General features: G+C 39.0%; 1 protein-coding gene across 1 annotated transcript in view; it reads left to right on the plus strand.

The window, feature by feature from the left end:
- LOC121369922 (annexin A13-like) overlaps positions 1-20,127 on the plus strand; it is a 36,490-nt gene extending 16,363 nt beyond the window's left edge. The window contains exons 6-11 of the mRNA XM_041495003.1: positions 5,803-5,836; positions 8,670-8,887; positions 10,153-10,257; positions 11,205-11,292; positions 11,978-12,090; positions 19,509-20,127. Of these exons, the coding sequence (XP_041350937.1) occupies positions 5,803-5,836; positions 8,670-8,887; positions 10,153-10,257; positions 11,205-11,292; positions 11,978-12,090; positions 19,509-19,637 (687 nt within the window). The 3' untranslated portion in view covers positions 19,638-20,127. The remainder of the gene's footprint in view (positions 1-5,802; positions 5,837-8,669; positions 8,888-10,152; positions 10,258-11,204; positions 11,293-11,977; positions 12,091-19,508) is intronic.
- The last annotated feature ends 1,080 nt before the right edge of the window (positions 20,128-21,207 follow it).

Below are 21,207 nucleotides of genomic sequence, written 5' to 3' on the forward strand. Positions count from 1 at the left end.
ACACACACACACACACACACACACACACACACACCCAACACAAAATAAATAAAAATCAAAGAACGAAACAAAACAACAAACAAACAAAACAAACAAACAAAACAAAACAAACACAGCCTTGTAAAGTGCTTTAAACGATCAAATAGAAACACTGAAATTGTAGAATAAGTTAAACAGTACAGTAACTGCACATTTGAACAGGCCCACTAACGGAAGAAATACGGTAAATGAACTGGTGGTGTAATTTACTAGCTAAACTGAAACGGATGACAAATAAAACCAAGTCCGGTGGATGGGATATTGGTTAATCTGGGAAACGCGACAATGTCAATGCTGGATAATTGTTTTTCTTGGCCAAGGTTGTCGTGTCTGAATCTCAACATTATCAGCTTAGACTAGAGATTGTCACGTCACCTTTAATAACACACATAAGAAATTACCAGATACACATATTAAAGATGGGTTTTGTTTTCTTCTGCTGTTTATAATTCTATTTTACTGGCACTAGAGAGGAAATAAAATTAATACAGGATCCTAACTAGAGGGGTTGGAAAATGGCAGTTGACTCTCCCCGCCCACACGCCCCGAAAAAAAACCCCACCCCAAGTTCCCCGTTTAGAATTATCGCTTTTGTCTAGCCGTGCATGACACTGATTCCATTTTGATGATGACCCCACTTATGTTATATTTGGTACAACCCTGCCAATTCGTCCGTGACATTTAAGCTAACGTACCATTTCAAACTAATTTTGTTATTTCTGTGGATATTGTGTAAAAGTCGATTATAATTATATAAATTATCGCTGTTATCATGAAGTTCATAATTTCTGAATAGAAAAAAAGATCACTAACGTCATCTGAAAATTCCTCTATCGTCATCTTCCTCGGGACGTCTTGCTCTCTAATGATAAACAGCAATATAGGACATTTATTAATTTAGTGTAATTAATTAATTAATTATTTAATTAATTAATTAAAGTAATTCAAATACAGAATAATAAAAAAAACAATTAAAAAATGTCACGTGAAGTTCGAAACGTACAAAACATAATCTGTGATTCAAGAATGACTAACTGATACAGAAAATAGATTTGTCCTGTAAATGAAGTCATATATCATGACGATTAAACAATAGAAGAACAGTATAAAGGTTCATTATAATCACCATATTATCTGTGGTTTGCGCCTCCGTCGCCGCCCCCCCCCCCCCCCAAAAAAAAAAATCATATGTACAGCCCTAGCACTGCATGATTAAAAATTGCCGTCCCTCCCTGTCTTGCTTCCGACTTCATGACACCATTCTGGTGCTACGCAGAGATTCTTACAGAACACCTATTTGCGTATGAAGAGCTCACAGCTGTGTCGTCTGCTGACACATTGATATACATACATGGTCGATAAATTTCTAAGAGCTCTTGTCTTATATTTGTGTGGGATGCAACTAAGTTACAGAGGTCACCTCTAGGGGGCGGTAAGCCGCAAGTTCGATCGCCCCCATTGGAGTCGGTATTCCCCAACCATCTCATCCAGCGCTCCGCGACTTTAGATCAAAGACCGGTGTATGTACTATCCTGTCTAGGGAAAACTGACTGCTGCTTTTTCGTTAAGAATATCCTTTGTGCCTGCTGCTGGTCCTCCACTCTCTCTTTCCCCCCTTCTCTCTCTCTCTCCTTACTTCCCCTCTGTGTGTTTGTCTGTCTATCTCTATGTAAGTCTCTCTCTCCCTCCCCATCTCTCTCTCTCTCTCCTCTCTCTCTCTCTCTCTCTCTCTCTCTCTCTCTCTCTCTCTCTCTCTCTCTCTCTCTCTCTCTCTCTCTCTCTCTCTCTCTCTCTCTCTCTCTCTCTGTGTGTGCGTGTGTGTGTGTGTGTCTCTCTCAACAGTAAAAAAAAACCTTCCATGATATCCAAATAGACTGTTTGGCGTCTACTGCAAACATCATGTCAAATAACGAACGCAATATTCATATGACTTTGTTTCCGGAGTTTAAATAACACAGCTATGAAATATGTCATAAAGGAATGCATTAAGTAGACTGCAATGTTATATTCGTGCCTGAAGGACATTTCATCACGTTAGTGGATGGCGTAATTACTGACATAAACCTACACATGATCCCGTTATGTGTATTGTGCAATCACGAGAAACATGATTATATGTGATAACGATCAATATATTACTTCAGATACTGTTTCTTAAACCGATATTGTTTAAGTAAAAGGAAATGAAAAACATATTTGCCGAGAAAACAGAGACAGAGAGAGAGAGAGAGAGAGAGAGAGAGAGAGAGAGAGAGAGAGAGAGAGAGAGAGAGAGAGAGAGAGAGAGAGAGAGGCGGGGGGAACCAAGTACTTCTATCAAACAAGCAGGGGGGGGACCAAGTACTTCTATCAAACAAGCAGGGGGGGGGGGGGACCAAGTACTTCTATCAAACAAGCAGGAAGAAATGTTTTATATGCAAATTCCCATAGACAGGATACAATTAATCATCCACAATATACAACATTAAATTGTCCTGAAAACGCGTCTCTGAGCAACTTTGTTTCACGATTATCCTTGGAGCATGCCCCCGAACCCCAACAGATATCACTGCCTTTGGGAGCTCGGTTTATTTACCTTCGACAAACTCAAATTGCCCTTTTTTAGAATACTGTGACCCTTTTTACGAAATCCTGGATCCGTCCCTGAAGAACTTTAATTTTGGAAGCTAGTGGCATTGCCAAATTACCTCGGTGGAACAGTGGTAGGTACTGGGCTACCGTTATAGAACTGGCTCCCACAAAGAAGAACCTTTAAATGAATAGGCGTAAGACCACCGCAGCGACTTCTCTCACTGGTCATTAAAAATACATGGTATCCTCAAACATGGTTTGGTATTTAAAACAACCCCACATGAAAATAAAGAAAATAAATTAAAACGAAAACAAAACTAACCAAAACAAATTTTATACTTAAATAAAACTCCCTGTGGCTGTTTTAGTTTGCCTGAAGGCGTTTAATACCCCTTATTAATGATTCCCAGGCCAATTACATTCCATAAAACCACTGGCACGACGCCTCTGGCTATGTTCCTTAAGAGAGTTTAAGTTCAGTGTAACACTTATATGTGTGTCAGTGACGATAGCTGGGTTCTTTCTCTTCTAAATATTCGACCTTTAAGATTTTTCTTAGGGCAAAATATTAATAAGTACTATATGAAATACGACACTGCTTAGGTATACATACTACCAAACATTGTTATCTCGACCTCAGTTAACTCGTTAGCTCAGGATATCTTGAAATCGACAAATGGTCTCATGGCATAGTTTTCACCTAAAAGACCTCTAAAAACTAATAAGTTTATCTTGACCCACCGTTATCTCGTGCTATTCGGTTACCTTAACTCTCCCTCTGTCTGTCTGTCTGTCTGTCTGTCTGTCTCTCTCTCTCTCTCTCTCTCTCTCTCTCTCTCTCTCTCTCTCTCTCTCTCTCTCTCTCTCTCTCTCTCTCTCTCTCTCTCTCTCCGTATGTAGGTACGTGTACGTATGTATGTATGCATTCCAAATTGGGGCTATAACATTTGAGCGAAATATTTCACTGTCAAAACAAGTGAGATAATTTCGGTTACGAGAAAGTGACCCATCTAAGACAATCTGCTGCTCACTCCGTAACCTTTGTATGGCAGTTCCTTGAATCTGTCCTAAACAATATCCTAAAAATCCTCGATAGTCCAACGGAAATGTGACAACATTGTGCCTTTGATGATAAAAACATGCAATTTTGCATAGTGCTAGGACATACCCTAGAGACAAAAATTAAACATACGGACATTGCAAATTTGTCCTCTGGGAGACATGGAGGCCATTTTTCAAAATGACCGCCATGAGTCTGATTACCACAAGATCCAATGTGGGTGTCTGAATTTACCATATTTTGTGAGAATCGGAGTTTGATATTCTAAATATACAACAGCAATGCCGGAAGGTGTCAACATGTTAATTGATCTCCAATTCCAAGCCAATGGCAACAACTGGCATTTCGTCTAAATATCAAACATTGTCAGATAGCACAGACTCAAACCAAAATATAGCTAATTAGTCGGTTTTATACTTTATTAGAAACGTTCCATTAATGCGATGCATTTTTAATGACAATAGTAAGAGTGAAACTTCAGAATTTAAGGATGTCATTATGATTATAGTAAATAATGACAATGAAACAAGATAACTTTTCTGTAGAGTTAGACAATGTGCTGGAGGTTTTGGATTTCCCAAGATAATCACCTAAAAAATATCAGAATACTAGAATATTTACAATGTGTTTATCTATACACCAGTCCTATTCTCTATATTTCTATATGTCATACATATCTTTTTCAAGAATAGCTTCCTGGAACCCTATACACCAGGAACAAAACAGTCTATTCAATGGAAGACGGACACAGAATGAAAGACAGAGAATGTACCGAATGACAGACATACAGACAGATATACATAGAGAGAGATCATTTATTAACTCCTCGCCTTATGTGCATCACACACACACACGCACACACACACACACACACACACACACACACACACACACACACACACACACACACAGATACATATACATATACATATACATATATATATACATATATATATACATATATATATATATATATATATATATATATATATATATATATATATATATATATATATATATATAAATGGAAACAAACATAAAATCATATAAGCTATTCCACATGCAATTATGATATACACTATAATTAAATAATAAAGACACGACTGTATAGAACGTAAACGTTTTTGTAAATTTTGCTTTTTCATATACTTTACAGACCTCTCCGTGAAAAAATAAACTGAGGAAATAATTATATTAATTGCAATCTTAGATTATATGAAGCCATTTAACATACAATGAGCATTGAACATTTTTAATTTTTAGTTCTGCTTTTTAAAATTCATTTGCCATAAGGAAGCTAGAAATGAATCACCCTGAACTAGTATCAGAGGAAATAGTGAAAGTTTGTTTTGTTTAACTACACCACTAGAGCACATTAATTTATTAATCATGGTTATTGGACGCCAAACAATTTGGTAATTTTGACATATATTCTTAGAGAGGAAACCCATTACATTATTTCATTAGTAGCAAGGGATCTTCTATATTCACAATCACACGGACTGAATAGCACATACCACGGCCTTTAATATGCCAGTTGTGGTGCACTGGCTGGAACGAGAAATAACCCAAATGGGCCCACCGACGGGGATCGATCCTAGGTCGACCGCGCATCAGGTTACATCCCGCCCCTAGTCTCAGAGGAATGACGAAGAGCTAAAGTTAAAGCTTCCCTTAAACTGCGAGGTATTCTTTACTTTAAAACATATTCAATATAATATCCAAAACCTGTCTATGGAATCTCTAGCAGAATATGTAGAAGGGGAATGTATGCTACCAAATAATCGATGTTGATTAATATTTAAATAATCAGCTAAAGGAAGACACTCAGTGATATTCATGCCCACAATCACACATTTCCTATTAAGAGCTTCTGAGGAATGGCTTCAGAAGGTTTTAAAAAAATATCTATTAAGCTCTTTACACCTTAATACTAATTTCCCGTTTATTTTCATCAGATGGCGGTTGTATCTCTGCAGTGAATAATTCTTCATTATCTGTTACAAAAAACAAAAACAAAACAGGAAAAGCCTAATCTCTTATTGGGTTTTAGAAAGAAAAATAAATTCTGAAGGTTACAGTTGAGATGTGTGGACACAATATAAAGAAAAATTTTATTTTTTATTTTGTAGGAAATGAAGATTTTGAAGAAGAAATACAACAAAGGTAACTGAAACAAACCCCAACAACAACGAACCCCCGCTAAAAAAAACCCCACACCCCCCCCCCCCCCGCTCCCAACATCTCAAACAAACAAATCAAAAAGAAAGAAAAAACCACCCACAGCAGCAACGATGACGACAACAATAACAACAACAACAACAACAACAACATCAACAACACTCTCAGCTACCCACATATCACTAGACAATGCCATCCATACAAAATTAACATTCAGTAAGGTTCTATAACCTGTCTCAACGGGACAGTCGTTACACCATCGGTCTCAAGATTGGTAGATACCGGGTACGCACCCAGGTATCGGATTCCACCCAGAGTGAGTCTTAATAACTTACTAACAATTAATAATAATAATAATAATGTTAATACTACTAATAATAATAATAATAAAAAACGTCTTCTGGACAAACAGCTCAGATAGCTGAGGTCTGTGTTCAGGACAGCGTGTTTGGACCTTAACTAGCTACAAGGACGGAACTATATACAGTCAGACCTGTCTTAAGCAGTCACACAAGGGAGTAGAGAAAAGCGCAGGTTGTTATATATACGTCGTTAAAACGTTTGTTGTTGTTTCCTTCTTTTGCCGTCTGTACTACTAATTAATGTTTGCGTGCTCCACAGTTGACTATGAATTAACTTTGAAGTTTCGACATTTCGCCTCCTATAAGGTGAATGGAATGTTGTCACGGGGATTCTATAATACCCGTAACTGAATAAAACACGATTATCAAAATATCTCTCCTAACTGTATATCTATTAGATCTCTCTGTAACAGGCTGTTAAACCCTAGTATGGCTCGTCTCTAGGTATGATCAGAGATACGATCTTATATAAGTATATATTATTATAGCACGTTTAGCTCACTAGAAACACAACAAAACACAATACACTTTGGACTCTGTATTCATCTACGCTGACAAATGTACAGCCGTAGTAGTAAATTAATAACAGCAATAATAACAACCCAGAACTGATCACTTAATTAGTTAATCTCTACGTGTCTAGTTACACAATATGCGAATCACTTCACCGTTACACAACACCCACGCGTGTGATAATTGAGAAACTCTTCCAGGAGAAGTTAATTAATAAAGGAATTACAACACCATTCCTAACTGGTTAATTTTTAATTAACCCTACTACTCGTTCAGTAACGTGTGATAATTTAGGAACACTTCCAGAGGAACTTAATTAATAAAGGAATTACAGCTCTATTCCTAACGGGTTAATTTTTAATTACCCCTAACTACTCATTCAGTAACCTTGTAACACAGAATTAATACTGGTACCGATCACAATAAAGACAATAACCTACAGTGTACCTAGGTCCGCTAGGATGACTGGCTAAGCTTTATATTACCAAATACTCATATAATGTTAGAACAAGAAGTCTACGATTTACTTCGTCAGATGACCGAAGACACTGTCTAAAGAATATTGGTATAATACAGTATTAAAATATTTAAAAGTCACATCAATCACATCAAGGTTATACACAGAGAAGAAATAATATATTTACCAAAGTCCAAACGGACTAACGTTCCCTGGGAGCCGTCCTTTTCGTTCTCTTCGATATCTCTAAAACACTAGCTATTTATTATAAATCAGGATTTTGCCTGGGGGTACAAGGCGGTACCTCACGTATCATCTCATATTCCAGCTCTACTAGAGTCGGTATATTTCTCTCTGATCGTCAGACTTACTGACGCCATCGTCGCCAAATCATGGTTGTAAAAACCGCACTCGCAGAGGTATTACGTAACTTCTCGCCACATGGCCTCCGCACCTGGCTAAGGGTGTGTATTAGGCGTACCGATCGAGGACTGTCGCGCAGAAGTCTTACGTAACAAGTTGCCCATCTGGGCTTAAGTGCAATGAAACTGCACACGGCCCTCTAACACAATTGAAATCGCCACAGGCGAAACAAATTTAAGAGCATGTACAGTCACAAATGTATTAATTTAATTATTTAATTCCTATTTCATGCAGTATATTGTCATAGTAAGTAAATCTACAGATGTCAAGCTTAGCTCAGCCAGAGACATTTAGATGCATCCCAGTCATACATATACGTTCTTAATTGATACACAGTAGAGATGTCAGGACTGAATGGGCACTAGTATTCCTGAAGGTGTGAAGATCAGTTATTTGCTGCACCATGTCGCTGTTGTTAAAATATCCCTTCTATATAATAGTAAATATTTACTGTGGTCGTTTAATACAGGCATTTTAGCGATTGGGATCCGATTTAGGTGGCCGCTGGCCGCGTTAGACAGGTGACCACTTATTATAGGTACATTTACATTACAAATCGTTTGGGAGGGAAAAAGTGGCCTCTTAAGGCAGGTGACCGCTGATTACAGGTGGCCGCTAGGACAGGTGTGATGTATATATATTTTAATTAGTAATATCGCCATATACTTCTTCTAAGGCTACTCAGCTACCCTGAGGATAATCACGGTCAAGGTTCCTGTATGGAATCACAATGTCATACGCTACATATCCTGGAAACGGAGACGCATCACATGCAAAGACTTTACTTTCTCCACGTCGTTCCATTTCCGGCAGTTCTCAACACAGATACCAGGGCCGTACCCTGATCAAAATCCTAGAGGGGGAGGGGGCACTACTTTTTATAAACAAATGAAACACTAAGCAAATTATATCCTGAAATGTGTATGCTATTAAAAAAACAAAACAAAAAGTGAGATTCTCAGGGGGGCAACGGCCCTGGATGCATTTGTAAATTACTAATATTGTATTAAGTCCGTGCTTTAGTAATGCACCAAGTACGATACATCTGTGTCTCGCGTTCCAGCATACAAGAAGGACATGTCAAGCGATGTAGAGGTGGAGACGAATGGCGTTCTTCAGATGATCCTCCTCAAAGTAATCGCCGAAGGTGAGAAGGCTGGCAGCCAGAAACCTGCAGCCAACGATACTACCGCCAACAAGAATGCAGCCAACAAGTCATCTACTGCCAGACCCTCCGCCAGCGAGGGCCATGTTAAACAGAAGGGTGTGAAACTGTCCAGTGTAAGTAGCTACGATGTCTTATACTTCACCAGGGCCCGTGCATATATTAAAAAAGTCAAATCTATCATGTCGTCGCCATCATATGCGTGCAATTTGAATGGCTTTAGAGTGTTTAGGGTGTCAATGGCGTTAGAGTGTCAATGGTGTTAGAGTGTCAATGGCGTTAGGGTGTCAATGGCTTTAGAGTGTCAATGGCGTTAAAATATCAGATTAAGTTAAAAGTCTTGAGTCTAGACTCTAAACGTTTTATAAGCGCCAGGCCAGGAGCCTAATTAACTCAACTTTGCGAGTTTCGCAGTGCAGTGAAAACAGACATGTAAGGGTGATACGACACGTTGCACAGTTCAGTTTGAGAGAGCTTGATGTAAATCAGGCCCCTAGCCTTATGTCTTTAAAACCATGGCTGGAGACTGGAATCCATAGGCTGGTACCCTCCTGTCCCGGAACTGGCCACTGGCGAAGTCAGAGACTAGATCCGGGGTTCGCGTGCCTGAACCTTTAAGGATATGGACACGTTAATAGAGTTCCCATCCCATCCTATAGGCTAGTAAGTACTGTGTTTGCACGATTCAATGGGGAGGCATAAGGGGACAGTTACACTGGTTTGTCTGCTACTAACCACACACAACATTGGGCAGTCCTGCTGAGTGAGTCTTGTACCCAAGACGACATTCACGAAGCGTAAGTGGCTATAAACATGAAAATACTTTGAAATAAATGAATAAAATGGAGTCCATTCCGACGCATACTGCAGCAACTGGACTAGGACATATTCATTCGCTGTCCTAGCTCTGACACCACACAAGGCGGGCTTAGTCTGTTCGATAATACGTGCCAAGTCCATTTGTGTATATACTTGTAAATGCATCAAAATATATTTTATATCAAACGCCAATATTGTTTGTTTTTTTCAAAGCCGAACCTAGCGTTGTAGGATAAAGGATTGGGACAGTTACCACCCCATGCGTTTACAAAAAAAGAGTACATTTTAATTTACATGTTTCTCTGGCTAGAGAAGACTCTATATTACTATACCCAGAGTCTTTTTCTACTGCCTCTCCCCACATTATTTTAGACTGATCTATTGTACAGCTGTACCTTTAAAAATATATTTTATTATGTTATTATTTAGTACCATTTGTGTAAAGTTAGGTTTATACATACATGTAACAGTATATCAATATATGCTATGCATTTAGAAAGTTCTTGTTGTGTCTTTTGACTGATTTACCCGTTAATTTATTCCTTTCTCTTTTTTTTTCTAGAAAGAAAAAGCGGCGTTGAAGTCTGACAAGGGCCAGCCTACCGAAGGTTCAGCAGCATTCAATGACGAGAGAGAAAAAATGATAGCACAGAAATACGCAGCAAAGGTACAAACAAGGCTTATTTAGTTTTAGTAAAAGAGATGTAAAATATACAGAGTGTTTTATTCTATCAACTACACACCTCATCAAAAAATCAAAAATCAAAAATCAAACAACACACAAAACAAAACACCCAATTACATGGTGATGATGATGGTGATGTGATCAAGACAGTATCTGATTCTGTTAAATACACACCTCAGGCAGAATTGAATACACAGTGATGGTGATACTGATGACGACGTCGATGGTGGTGGTGATGATGATTCTGTAAACTACATTCCTCATCGGGAGATTATTACATGATGGTCGTTTGGTGGTGATGATGTTAGTGGTGATGGTATCAAAACAGTGTTTTATTCTTTCAACTACACAACTCAACCAAAAGCATGATATTGTGTAGGTTATGGTGATGATAATGATGGCCTTGGTGATGACACGATACAAACAGTACTCGATTCTGTCGACTACATACCTCTTCCATAAATGATTACATAGTGGTGGTGGTGGTGGTGGTGGTGGTGGTAATGATGATGATGACGATGATGATGATGATGTATTAGTAATGATGATATCAAAACAGTATTTGATTCTGACAACCACACCCCTCATCCAGAAATGATTAGATGGTTGTCGTGGTGGTGATTGTGTTGGTGGTGCTGATGTCTGTCTGGTGGCTGTGCTGATTGTGGAGGTTGTACTTATCGTGGTGATGAAGTCACGTAGAGCAGTACCTAACTTAAAATAACTAGAGGGCAATGAAAAGGAGTTAGGGTACACCAATATAGATTCTTCTTGAACTACGAAGGTGCCTTTTATACTACATGTGACACTTTTCTGTATTTTCACGATATGAATCGTTATGTGTGTCTTATAAATACTATTAACTACACAGAAAATTATATTTCAATAACATACATATCCGTATTTAAAATGAGGGCTTCTTTTTGCAGATGGCTAGTACAAATGATATGAAGTCCATAGTAAAACAGACTAAAGGAGATTCAGAGGTCGCCCTCATGACACTGACTCATTTCTTAGGTATGTATCAAACTCGTTTATACGGGGCACGAGCTCGATTGTGCCTGAGCACCCCATTGGACTTAATATCTGAGGTGAGATCTACTTTGAAGACACAGCTGATATATTGTTTTAATACCAACACAATTGGATTACTATATTTTCAACTGGAGCTGCAAATCTAGGTACAATTAGCTCTGGGGCCAATTTCACAAAACAATGTCTACGATAACTTTACGTCTGCGATAAGCAGTGATTCCTGGCATAGATTTACAAGTGTTTGGTATCTATTTCACTGGGAAAATTACATCATTACGGAAAATGGAGCAATGTAAAGACAAACGAAAATAACACAAGTGTTCTTCGAACTTTATAATTATAATAATAATAAGACTTGTGGTTTAGACGTAGATTTACGTTTACGTGCAAAACTAGGCTTATGATGTCTTTTGAAATTGGGCCCTGTCCCACAAATAGTCTCACGAGGGACACACCAAGGAGGTGGAAGGGTAACAGAGACTGTTTTAATCCAATAAACTAATATTTTATTTTATTTTTAAAAATGTATTATAGCCCGTTCCTAACTCACGATTTGTCTACTCGCCGAGTTACTGCAACACATGCACTCGTAACAATGCTACTGCTGTTACATAAGAAAGACATCTGCTATCTCGACACTGTATTTCATTTCTGTATTCTGTTGCAGTGCGCAAGTTCAAAGACCCCATAAAGTACATCTTCAATACCTTGTATGACAAATTCGACACGGCTGGCACCAACCGTACGCTGCTTTCCTACATCATCATCAGTCGATCCGAGGTGAGACACTTGCCTAGATCAAACAAATCATTCAATGAAGGACAGTGAGGGGGAGGGGTGTAATCATTATTGATTAATATTATGAGACAATAGCGACCAGGGCCCCGTTCCACGAAGCGATCTTATCCCTAAGATTACCCTAAGCGCATATATACCCTATGCACTTAAGTTGATCTTAGGGCTAAGATCGCTTCGTGGAACGGGGCCCAGATGATTCCGAAGACGAGAAACAATAAAAGAAAGGAATGTTGTTTAATCAGTAGCTGTCATATATTGGTCATGTGTAATTGTGACACCACGACTGGTATATCAAAAGCCGTGGTGTGTGCTATCCTGTCTGTGGGATTGTGCATATAAAAGATCCCTTGCTACTAATAAAAACAGCCAATAGCCGGTGATTAATAAATCAATGTGCTCTAGTGGTGTCGTTTACCCCCCCCCCCCCAAAACCCCCAACCCTTTGTAATTGTGAACAAATGAATGTTTGACGACACCCCAGCATGAAAAATACATCGGTAACTGGGCGTCAATCTAAGGTAAATTTAAATTGTAATTGTGATACATAGTTTGATAAGTAATGAAAGAAATTTCAATTTCTAATTAGCAGCAACCGACAGAGCCCATGCCACACGACAGAACAATGCTTAATTAATCATTGGCTATTGCATGTCAAACATGTGACGGTTCTGACAGGGTACTAGTCTTCAGAGGAAATCAGCTACATTTTTCCATTTAAGCAGCAAGGGACCTTTACACAGGCAGGACGAAATGCACAAAAAACCTAGTACCCTCCACCCCCTCAACAACAACAAAAAACAACAACAACAAAAAGAAACAAACAAACAAACAAACAAACAACAACAACACAAAAACAACAACAAATAAAAAACACCCCCTCGACCCCCCACAACCTCCCCCCCCCCCACAAACATGGCACAAAAACAAAACGGACAACAAAGGAAACTACAACGAAACCAACCAAATGTTAGTCAAGATGTTGCGTGTCGGCACGCCAATAAATCGAAGACGACGGTTTACATATTAACACAGTCCAGAAGGCTGAGATGAAATATGGCTTAGTTGCATGCTCATCGCCGTTAACAAGAAACTATTACGACAGCGTTGCTATGAAACCGACATATTATACATGTTGATGGAATCTTCCTTCATGGTACCATGCTGCGAATATTCTTCATTAAAAAACTAGCTCCCTGTTGGCATGAGATATCATCATTGTCATCATTGTCGTCGTCGTCATCTTCATTATCGTCGTCGTCGTGGTCATCATCATCATCATTATTATCGTCGTCATCATCATCATCTTCATTATCGTCGTCGCCGTGGTCATCATCATCATCATTATCGTCGTCATCATCATCATCATCATTGTCGTCATCATCAACATCATCATCTTCATGATCATGATCATGATGATGATCATCATCATCATTATCGTCGTCATCATCATCATCTTCATGATCATCATCATCATCTTCATCATCATCATCATCATCTTCATCATCATCATCATAGTCGTCTTTGTCTTTGTCACAACCATCTTCATCATTTTTAGCAGCAGCAGCACAAGATGATGAACTAGAAACACTTCCCCCAAGGTCATCCCCCTGCCTCCCAAATTAAAAAAAAACAAAAATCGAACACAAAAATCCAGAAACAAGACAGCATTAAAACAAACAAACTTTACAAAAGCAGATTAGACACCCAATTTTGTCATCCATACCTTTCGCTCCTTATATATTGTAGCTCACTTGCACGTAGATAAACCATCTAAAATCACTGATAAACATCCTCTAACCGCGTTGAGATATGATGACCTCGTTCAGATATGTTGTTCGCATGCCAGGTCTGCACTTAGTTTCTCCCCCGGTTGATGTAATCCGATATTATATAAGACACGCGATTGTCGTTTATTTCCCGTGACTTGTCTGGTAATTGGATCTGAATAAGCTTTAATGCCGACTCGTCCTTGCCTCGAATCTCGTACCATGTCGTTAAGAACCAGCCAGGAATTACGGATCGCGCTAATAATGAAGATTTACCAGGCATATTATGCCGGACGAGTCGGGGAGATTCATCGCGATGTCGTCTTCTGGTTGACTGATCATCGCCAGTGTCGCGAATGTAACTGATATAAGAATCTATATTGTTATGAAGGTGTTTTTCTTGCAAAAGGAAAGATCGGTTGCTACTAATTAATGTAAAAATGGCGCGGGTTTACTCAGAAGACGTGTCAGAATTACCAAATGTTTGACATCCAGTAGTCGATGGTTAAGTTATCAATATTCTTTAGTAGCGTCAATCAAAGGCCGTGGTCTGTGCTATCATGTCGTCATTCTTCATCATTCGTCTGAGACTTGGGGGTGGGGGTGTGGGTGGGTGGGGGGAGTGGGTGGGTGGGCGGGAGTGGGTGGGTGGGCGGGAGGAAGCCCAGTGGTAAAGTAAAGCGCTCGCTGGATGCACGGTCGATCTAGGAAGGATACCCATCGGTGGGCCCATTGGTTTATTTCCCCTTCCAGCCAGTGCAACACAACTGACATGTCAAAGGCCCTAATATGCGCTATCCTGTTTGTGGGATTGTGAATATAGAAGATCCCTTGCTACTAATGGAAACATGTAGCGGGTTTCCTCTTTAAAACTAGATGTCAGAATTACCAAATGTTTGACAGCCAGTAGTCGATGATTAATAAATCAATGTTGTCTTGTGGTGCCGTTATAAAAAACATTTTTTTTTTTCTAGCAAAAAGAAAAACAAAGCAATTGATCCCCTGAGCGCGATTGATCTCACGGTCTGTTGCACCGTAGATTGAGCTTTCTTTTCCATTTTTCTTGTACATTCCTTCTTATTTGTACATTAATTTTAGCTCTGTTTTTGATGTACGCGGTGTTTGTCGCGGCGTGGGCGTTATAACAGTGCGGAACGCGGGAAACTGACGCATAAACATCGATTCTGTGGTTATTAAACTAAGTTTCTATGAAATGGTAACGATTATCTAACACAAAAATAGTACTAATTGGTGATGTCTCATGAGATAAAGTGTCACTATAGTCGTTAAACTAAGTTTCACTGAAATGCTAACGGTTATCTAACACGGAAGCAGTACTAAATGGAGAAAACTATACGAATGGCCGTTAGATACAAGTTATCTTTGTTGTTTTGAAACATATCTAACGAGCGAATGTAATATTCTATTTCTTACATATTCCACAAAAGCTGGTTTAAAACAAATTTAAACATCTTTTCTAACTAAAACGCATTTACGGCACTTTCTTTTATGCGTCACAATTCAAAGTAATTAGTTTCAGGTTCACTTATACGTCACAAAGCTGACAATTTCTGTAGTGCCTATTTGATTGGATAGTAAGGCTCTAGCAACCGGATCATCATATAGGTACAGCCAGTCGTATGTCTTTAAATTGGTATCACACGTATGTGTGTTGTATAGAGAATACTAAATTAGTGGCCGCTAGATACCATTTATCTCACGAGTTGTTTTAAAATGTATCTAACCAGTTGTTAGATAAATGGTATCTAACGGACACGAATGTATTATTATATTTCTTACATATCCTCAAAAACCAGGTTTTAAGTAAATTTTAACATCTTTATCGACTAAAAGATATTTACAACCGTTGCACTTGTAAAGTATCATCGCAATCGTGGCCGAGGGGTGAATTATTAAAAAAATGGTTTTGTTTAACGACACCACTGGGGCACAGTGATTATTTAATCATCGGCTACTGGATGTCAAACATGTGTTAATTCTGACACGTAGTAATTAGAGAAAACCCGCTACATACTTTTCTAATGCAGAAAGGGATTGTTTATATGCACTTGATATATCAGTCGTGGTGCACTGGCTGGAACGAGAAATAGCCCAAACCGACCGCGCATCAAGCGAGCGCTTTACCACTGGGCTACACCCCCCCCCCCCCCCCCCCCCGAGGTGTGAGATGGAAGAATAGCTTCAGTTTTACATCGCACCAAAATTAAAAAACCCAAAAACATTCCAGAGTACACCTTAGAGAATCTATGAATGAAAAACATTCTTAATATCAATTCTTCAGTTTCTATCGCCTGTATTAAAAGTCACTCTGAGAGGAGTCATGCAATGCTCCAGTTTATGTCTGAGTCAGCGATGCCATGACTCCATCACCCTCTCAAACATTTCATAATTCATTGATTAGTGCAGCTGTAGCCGTTTCCACAGACGATTGTAAGACTTCGAACTTTGTAGATTTGAACATAATGTTTTTCAAAAAATCCATATTGCTTTCGTGAGTTATCTTGTAACTACAAACATGTGTGTTGTATGTTGAAATTGGAAGAAACCGTGTTGCCGACAGCTATGAAGGACCGTGGAATGAGATACCACAACCCCCCTCCATGCCACCCAACAGCAAAAAACCCCCCCCCCCCCAAAAAAAACAAAAAAAACACATGAACCTCCCCAACTGCCCCCCCCCCCGCAGAAACAAAACAAAACAACAAATCCCCCAAACTCCCCAACAACAAAACCCCAACAACACAACCCCCCCCCCAAAAAAAAAAACAACCCACACCCCAAAACCCCCAGAGACTCACACAAAAAGCAAAATACAGCGCACAGACACACGCACAGGCACACACACAGACACACACACACACACACACACACACACACAGACACACATACACACATGCACACATACACACACACACACACATACACACACACATACACACACACACACACACACACACACGCACACACATACACACACACACACACACACACACACACACACAGACACACACAGACACACATACACACATGCACACATACACACACACATACACACACATACATACACACACATACACACACGCACACACATACACACACACACACATACACACACACATACACACACACACACACACACACACACACACACATATATATATATATATATATATATGTTAAACTATTGGATGATACTGAATATGAATTTAATTACTTCGATGTTTGTACTCCATTTAAAGGTTAAAGATCAGTGGTTTTAAATAGCTCGTATACTGAGTCAAATTAAAAACTTCTCAATCTAAAATTTGAATAAAGTCAATGAGTGTTGAAAGCAGGTATTTTTCAGGAATAAATATTGTAATGGCAATGTCGACACTCCATTTGAAGCCCATAGCAACCCATGTAACCCGACCCATAGCACGAACCCTCCACAAACTTTGCAGGAACTTGGTGCCTCATTAGTGGAAAAATGGCGCCGTATCCCTAATGCAGCCTTTACACGCATCAGGCAGTCAGTGAGGAGACGTTGCCTTGCAGTTGTGGGTACACATGGAGAGCATACGTGCTACTGAACCTGTGATTTCATCAGACGACCCTGCTTGTGAATTACCATTTTGACTGTGGTTTTGACGAATGCTGTGTGCGCATCAAACAGATTTTTGACTCAACATTTATTCCTATTCTTTCTTTGGACGTCATACAATAAAAAAATACCTTATTTAACACGTTATTCTGTCATATTTACTAATTAGCCAAGATGAAACGGTTGTGAAGGTTTTAATTTGACTCAGTATATTTTATTCAACCAATTGTTTTAAAATGGTCACATTGGCGGAAAGGGAGATAAATCAACTGACTCCGAACCACGCAACCTACGCCCAATGTAATCACTTCTACAACACTAATAGCGCACCTATTCCAGATTGACACTGTATTCCCAATGCAAATGTTGCGCTTGAATATGAATCCAACCAGTTTGGAAATTACTCTCAGTGATGGATGCACCAACGGAACGTCTTTGACGTTTCATGCGGGCGCCATTGCTTCTCCTAAAGGCGAGTAATTCTTTTTGTGACAGTAATTGATTAGAACGTAAAAATAGAGCTCCCCACAGGCCACCCGATGGCAACTTCAAATGGCAGAAACCTTAAACAAAACACGATTGAATGGCTTCGGTGTGCTACATGTTACAACATTAATATAGGTTTCAGAACGATTTCTCAGGACTGAGAAGCTCAAAGTTTCGTGTATATATATATATATATATATATATATATATATATATATATATATATATATATATATATATATATATACTAGTGGAACTCGGTCGGTCGAGCAAAGTGTCAAGATTTGCCTGCGGTGTACTAGGTCTTCAGGTTTTTTTTCGCTAGTTGTAATCAATTAGCAAGTGGTGTATCAAAAATCGTGGTATGGGTTTCCCCATCTGTGGGAAAATTAACATAAAAGATCCATTGTTAGTAATCAAGAAGCCAAACGTCTTAATTGTCTCACACAATAGACTCTATGCCGGATCTGCGTTCAACGACAACGAGCGACAACGAGCAAAAACGCGAACGTTCGCAAACTATTTGATTGGTTCTCGATGTTGTCATTTGTTGTAGTGTGAAACGCATACACGAGTATAGCGAAGGTCTGATCTTTAAAATGCTTGGCCAGAATGACTATGAACACTTTAGTTTTTATCAGCATTGATAATCTACGTATTGTTTAATTTAATGGAGAAACATTGTGATAGCCGACACTATATTACACAACCTAAAAACTAAGGTCAGAGTATTATATAGGTCGCTTGGTCCAAAATCAGGCAAAAGCTAGCAAACAATTTGACTGGTACCATCGTCTTCTACCATAGTGTATCTAACTAACGTTATGCTAGTGTCAGACTATCAACTGTCACGACGAAGTTGGCCAAGTCGATGGTTACGTTGTAATTTTTCAAACTGCAGATTTATAATGGGTTTGCTCGGATTAACAACTAATCGGTCGTAGGAGTTGTACACTACGGGAATCGAGTTGTTAGAGCGCTCAGACTAGCAACAGGTCAGTCGTAGAAGTCGTGAAATCGGCGATTTGACCAACTTCGTCGTGACAATTGGTAGTCTGAATCTACTATGAGACGCAAAAATCAGTCTATACCAGCGAGCAACCGTGTATACTGTTGCACATACATAGTCTAAACCAGCTTAGTTGATATTGTGGCTTTTGTAATCTTTTATGAATTGGAAGGAAGGAAGGACGACGCACTCAACACGTCGGACATATGGTTAAGGACCATGCAGATATTGAGAGACGAAACCCGCTGTCGCCACTTCATGAGCTACTCTTGTCGATTAGCAGCAAGGGATCTTTTATATATACCATCCTACAGACAGGATAGTATATACCACGGCCTGTACGGTAGATAAAATGTGAAGTACCACACGTTTTATTGGTTTTCTGTCTGGGTGTGTTAATACGCTGCTTACATGTATATCAATTTTATTAGAAAATGTTAACTTTGTCGACAAAGGGAATTGATTTGGCCCAACAGAACCTGTAGCGTGTATCACGGAGACGTTGAACTAACATTTCATTTATTTGTGTTTCCAGATTGATCTGCAGGACATAATGAGGAAATTCCAAAAGAAGTACAAGCGGTCTCTTGCCGAAGCAGTCGAGATCGAATGCAGGGGGCGCTACAAGAAGGTTCTATTGGCTCTTCTTAATCCAAAAGACTAAAACATGATAAAGTTATGTCTGTGTCCCATTTTTGTGCTAACATGAATATAATTACCTAGAATGACATAACTATTGTAATATGCGACTTAATATTTTATAATATAATATTTTATATATACAGCATGCGAGGACTATCTACCAGGGGGACACATTTAATATAAAACAGGAAGTTTACCGTTCTCCATATTGCAATTGCTTGCTACGATGTCAATCGTAAAAATCTGACATATGCTGATGTTCCAGTAATTTGTAAAACGCACAAGTGAATTGTTATGTTGAGCTTGATTATTTCGGTGAATTTCCAGTGTGTGGAAACTTAGCCCGATTTGACAAATCTAGTCATTCAACCTACATATGCATCGAAACGAATAAAAAAGAAGAAATGTTTTATGTAACTACGCAATCAACATATTTTATTTACGGTTATATGTCGTCAGACATATGGTTAAGGCTCACTCATTATTATATGAGAGAGGAAACCCGCTGTCGCCACTTCATGGGCTATTCAATTCGATTAGCAGCAAGGGATCTTTTATATGCACCGTCCCACAGACAGGATAGTACATACCACAGCCTTTGTTAAACTAGTTGTTGAGCACTGACTGGAACGCAAAGCGAATAAGGCGCAAATACCATTTTCCCCATAATCCATATGCGAATGCGTATATGTATAATCCGTAATGCGTAATCCATAACACTCACGTTGTATGCAAATATGTTGAGTAGATTCCATTTATGTATCTCCATACGTGTGGGGCCGGATTTAGCTCAGTCGGTTGAGTGCTCGCTTGAGATGTTTGCGTCGCAGGATCGAACCACATCGGTGGATCCATTCAACTGATTGTGTTTTTCCTCGTTCCAACCAGTGCACCACAACTGGACACCACAACTGGACAAAGTCCGTGGTATGTGTTTTCCTGTCTGTGGGAAAGTGCATATAAAAGATCCCTTGCTGCATTAGAAAAAAATGCAGCGGGTTTCCTTTGATGACTACGAGTCGGAATTATCAAATATTTGACATTCAATAGCCGATGATTAATTACTCAATGTGCTCCAATATTGTCGTTAAACAAAATAAACTTTAACTTTTAACTCCATACGTGTGTGCGTATGCGTATGCGTATGCGTTATGCGTTTGCGTTTACGTATGCGTATGCGTATGCGTTTGCTTCCGATCGCTCTATTCATTATGAATTATTACATATTTGTGTACGCATACGGACTTTGGACAAATGGAATTTTTGCCTGACCCATTTCGCAGAATAAAGTCACCGTAATGAGTTTTGTTGAATATTGGCTCATTTGTTTTATTGTTCAAGAAATCTTTGCATCAAACTGTTGTTAAATTAGATGTATGTAAAATGTTACTAAGCGTTGAAATGGTGAAATTGGCCCATTAGCCTATATGTAAACACTCAATTATTGTGTGAGTTTGACTTTCTCATTATTTTAGAGTACAGAGATACAAATATTAAGATCATTCTATGAAACAACTCCATCGCCTTTTGGTATCATTGTTATTAATGATATTAAGTTTCTGATGCACCAGATAAAAATAAAATATATTCAC

The sequence above is a fragment of the Gigantopelta aegis genome, chromosome 4 (assembly GCF_016097555.1).
Source record: "Gigantopelta aegis isolate Gae_Host chromosome 4, Gae_host_genome, whole genome shotgun sequence".
Lineage (NCBI taxonomy): Eukaryota > Metazoa > Mollusca > Gastropoda > Neomphalida > Peltospiridae > Gigantopelta > Gigantopelta aegis.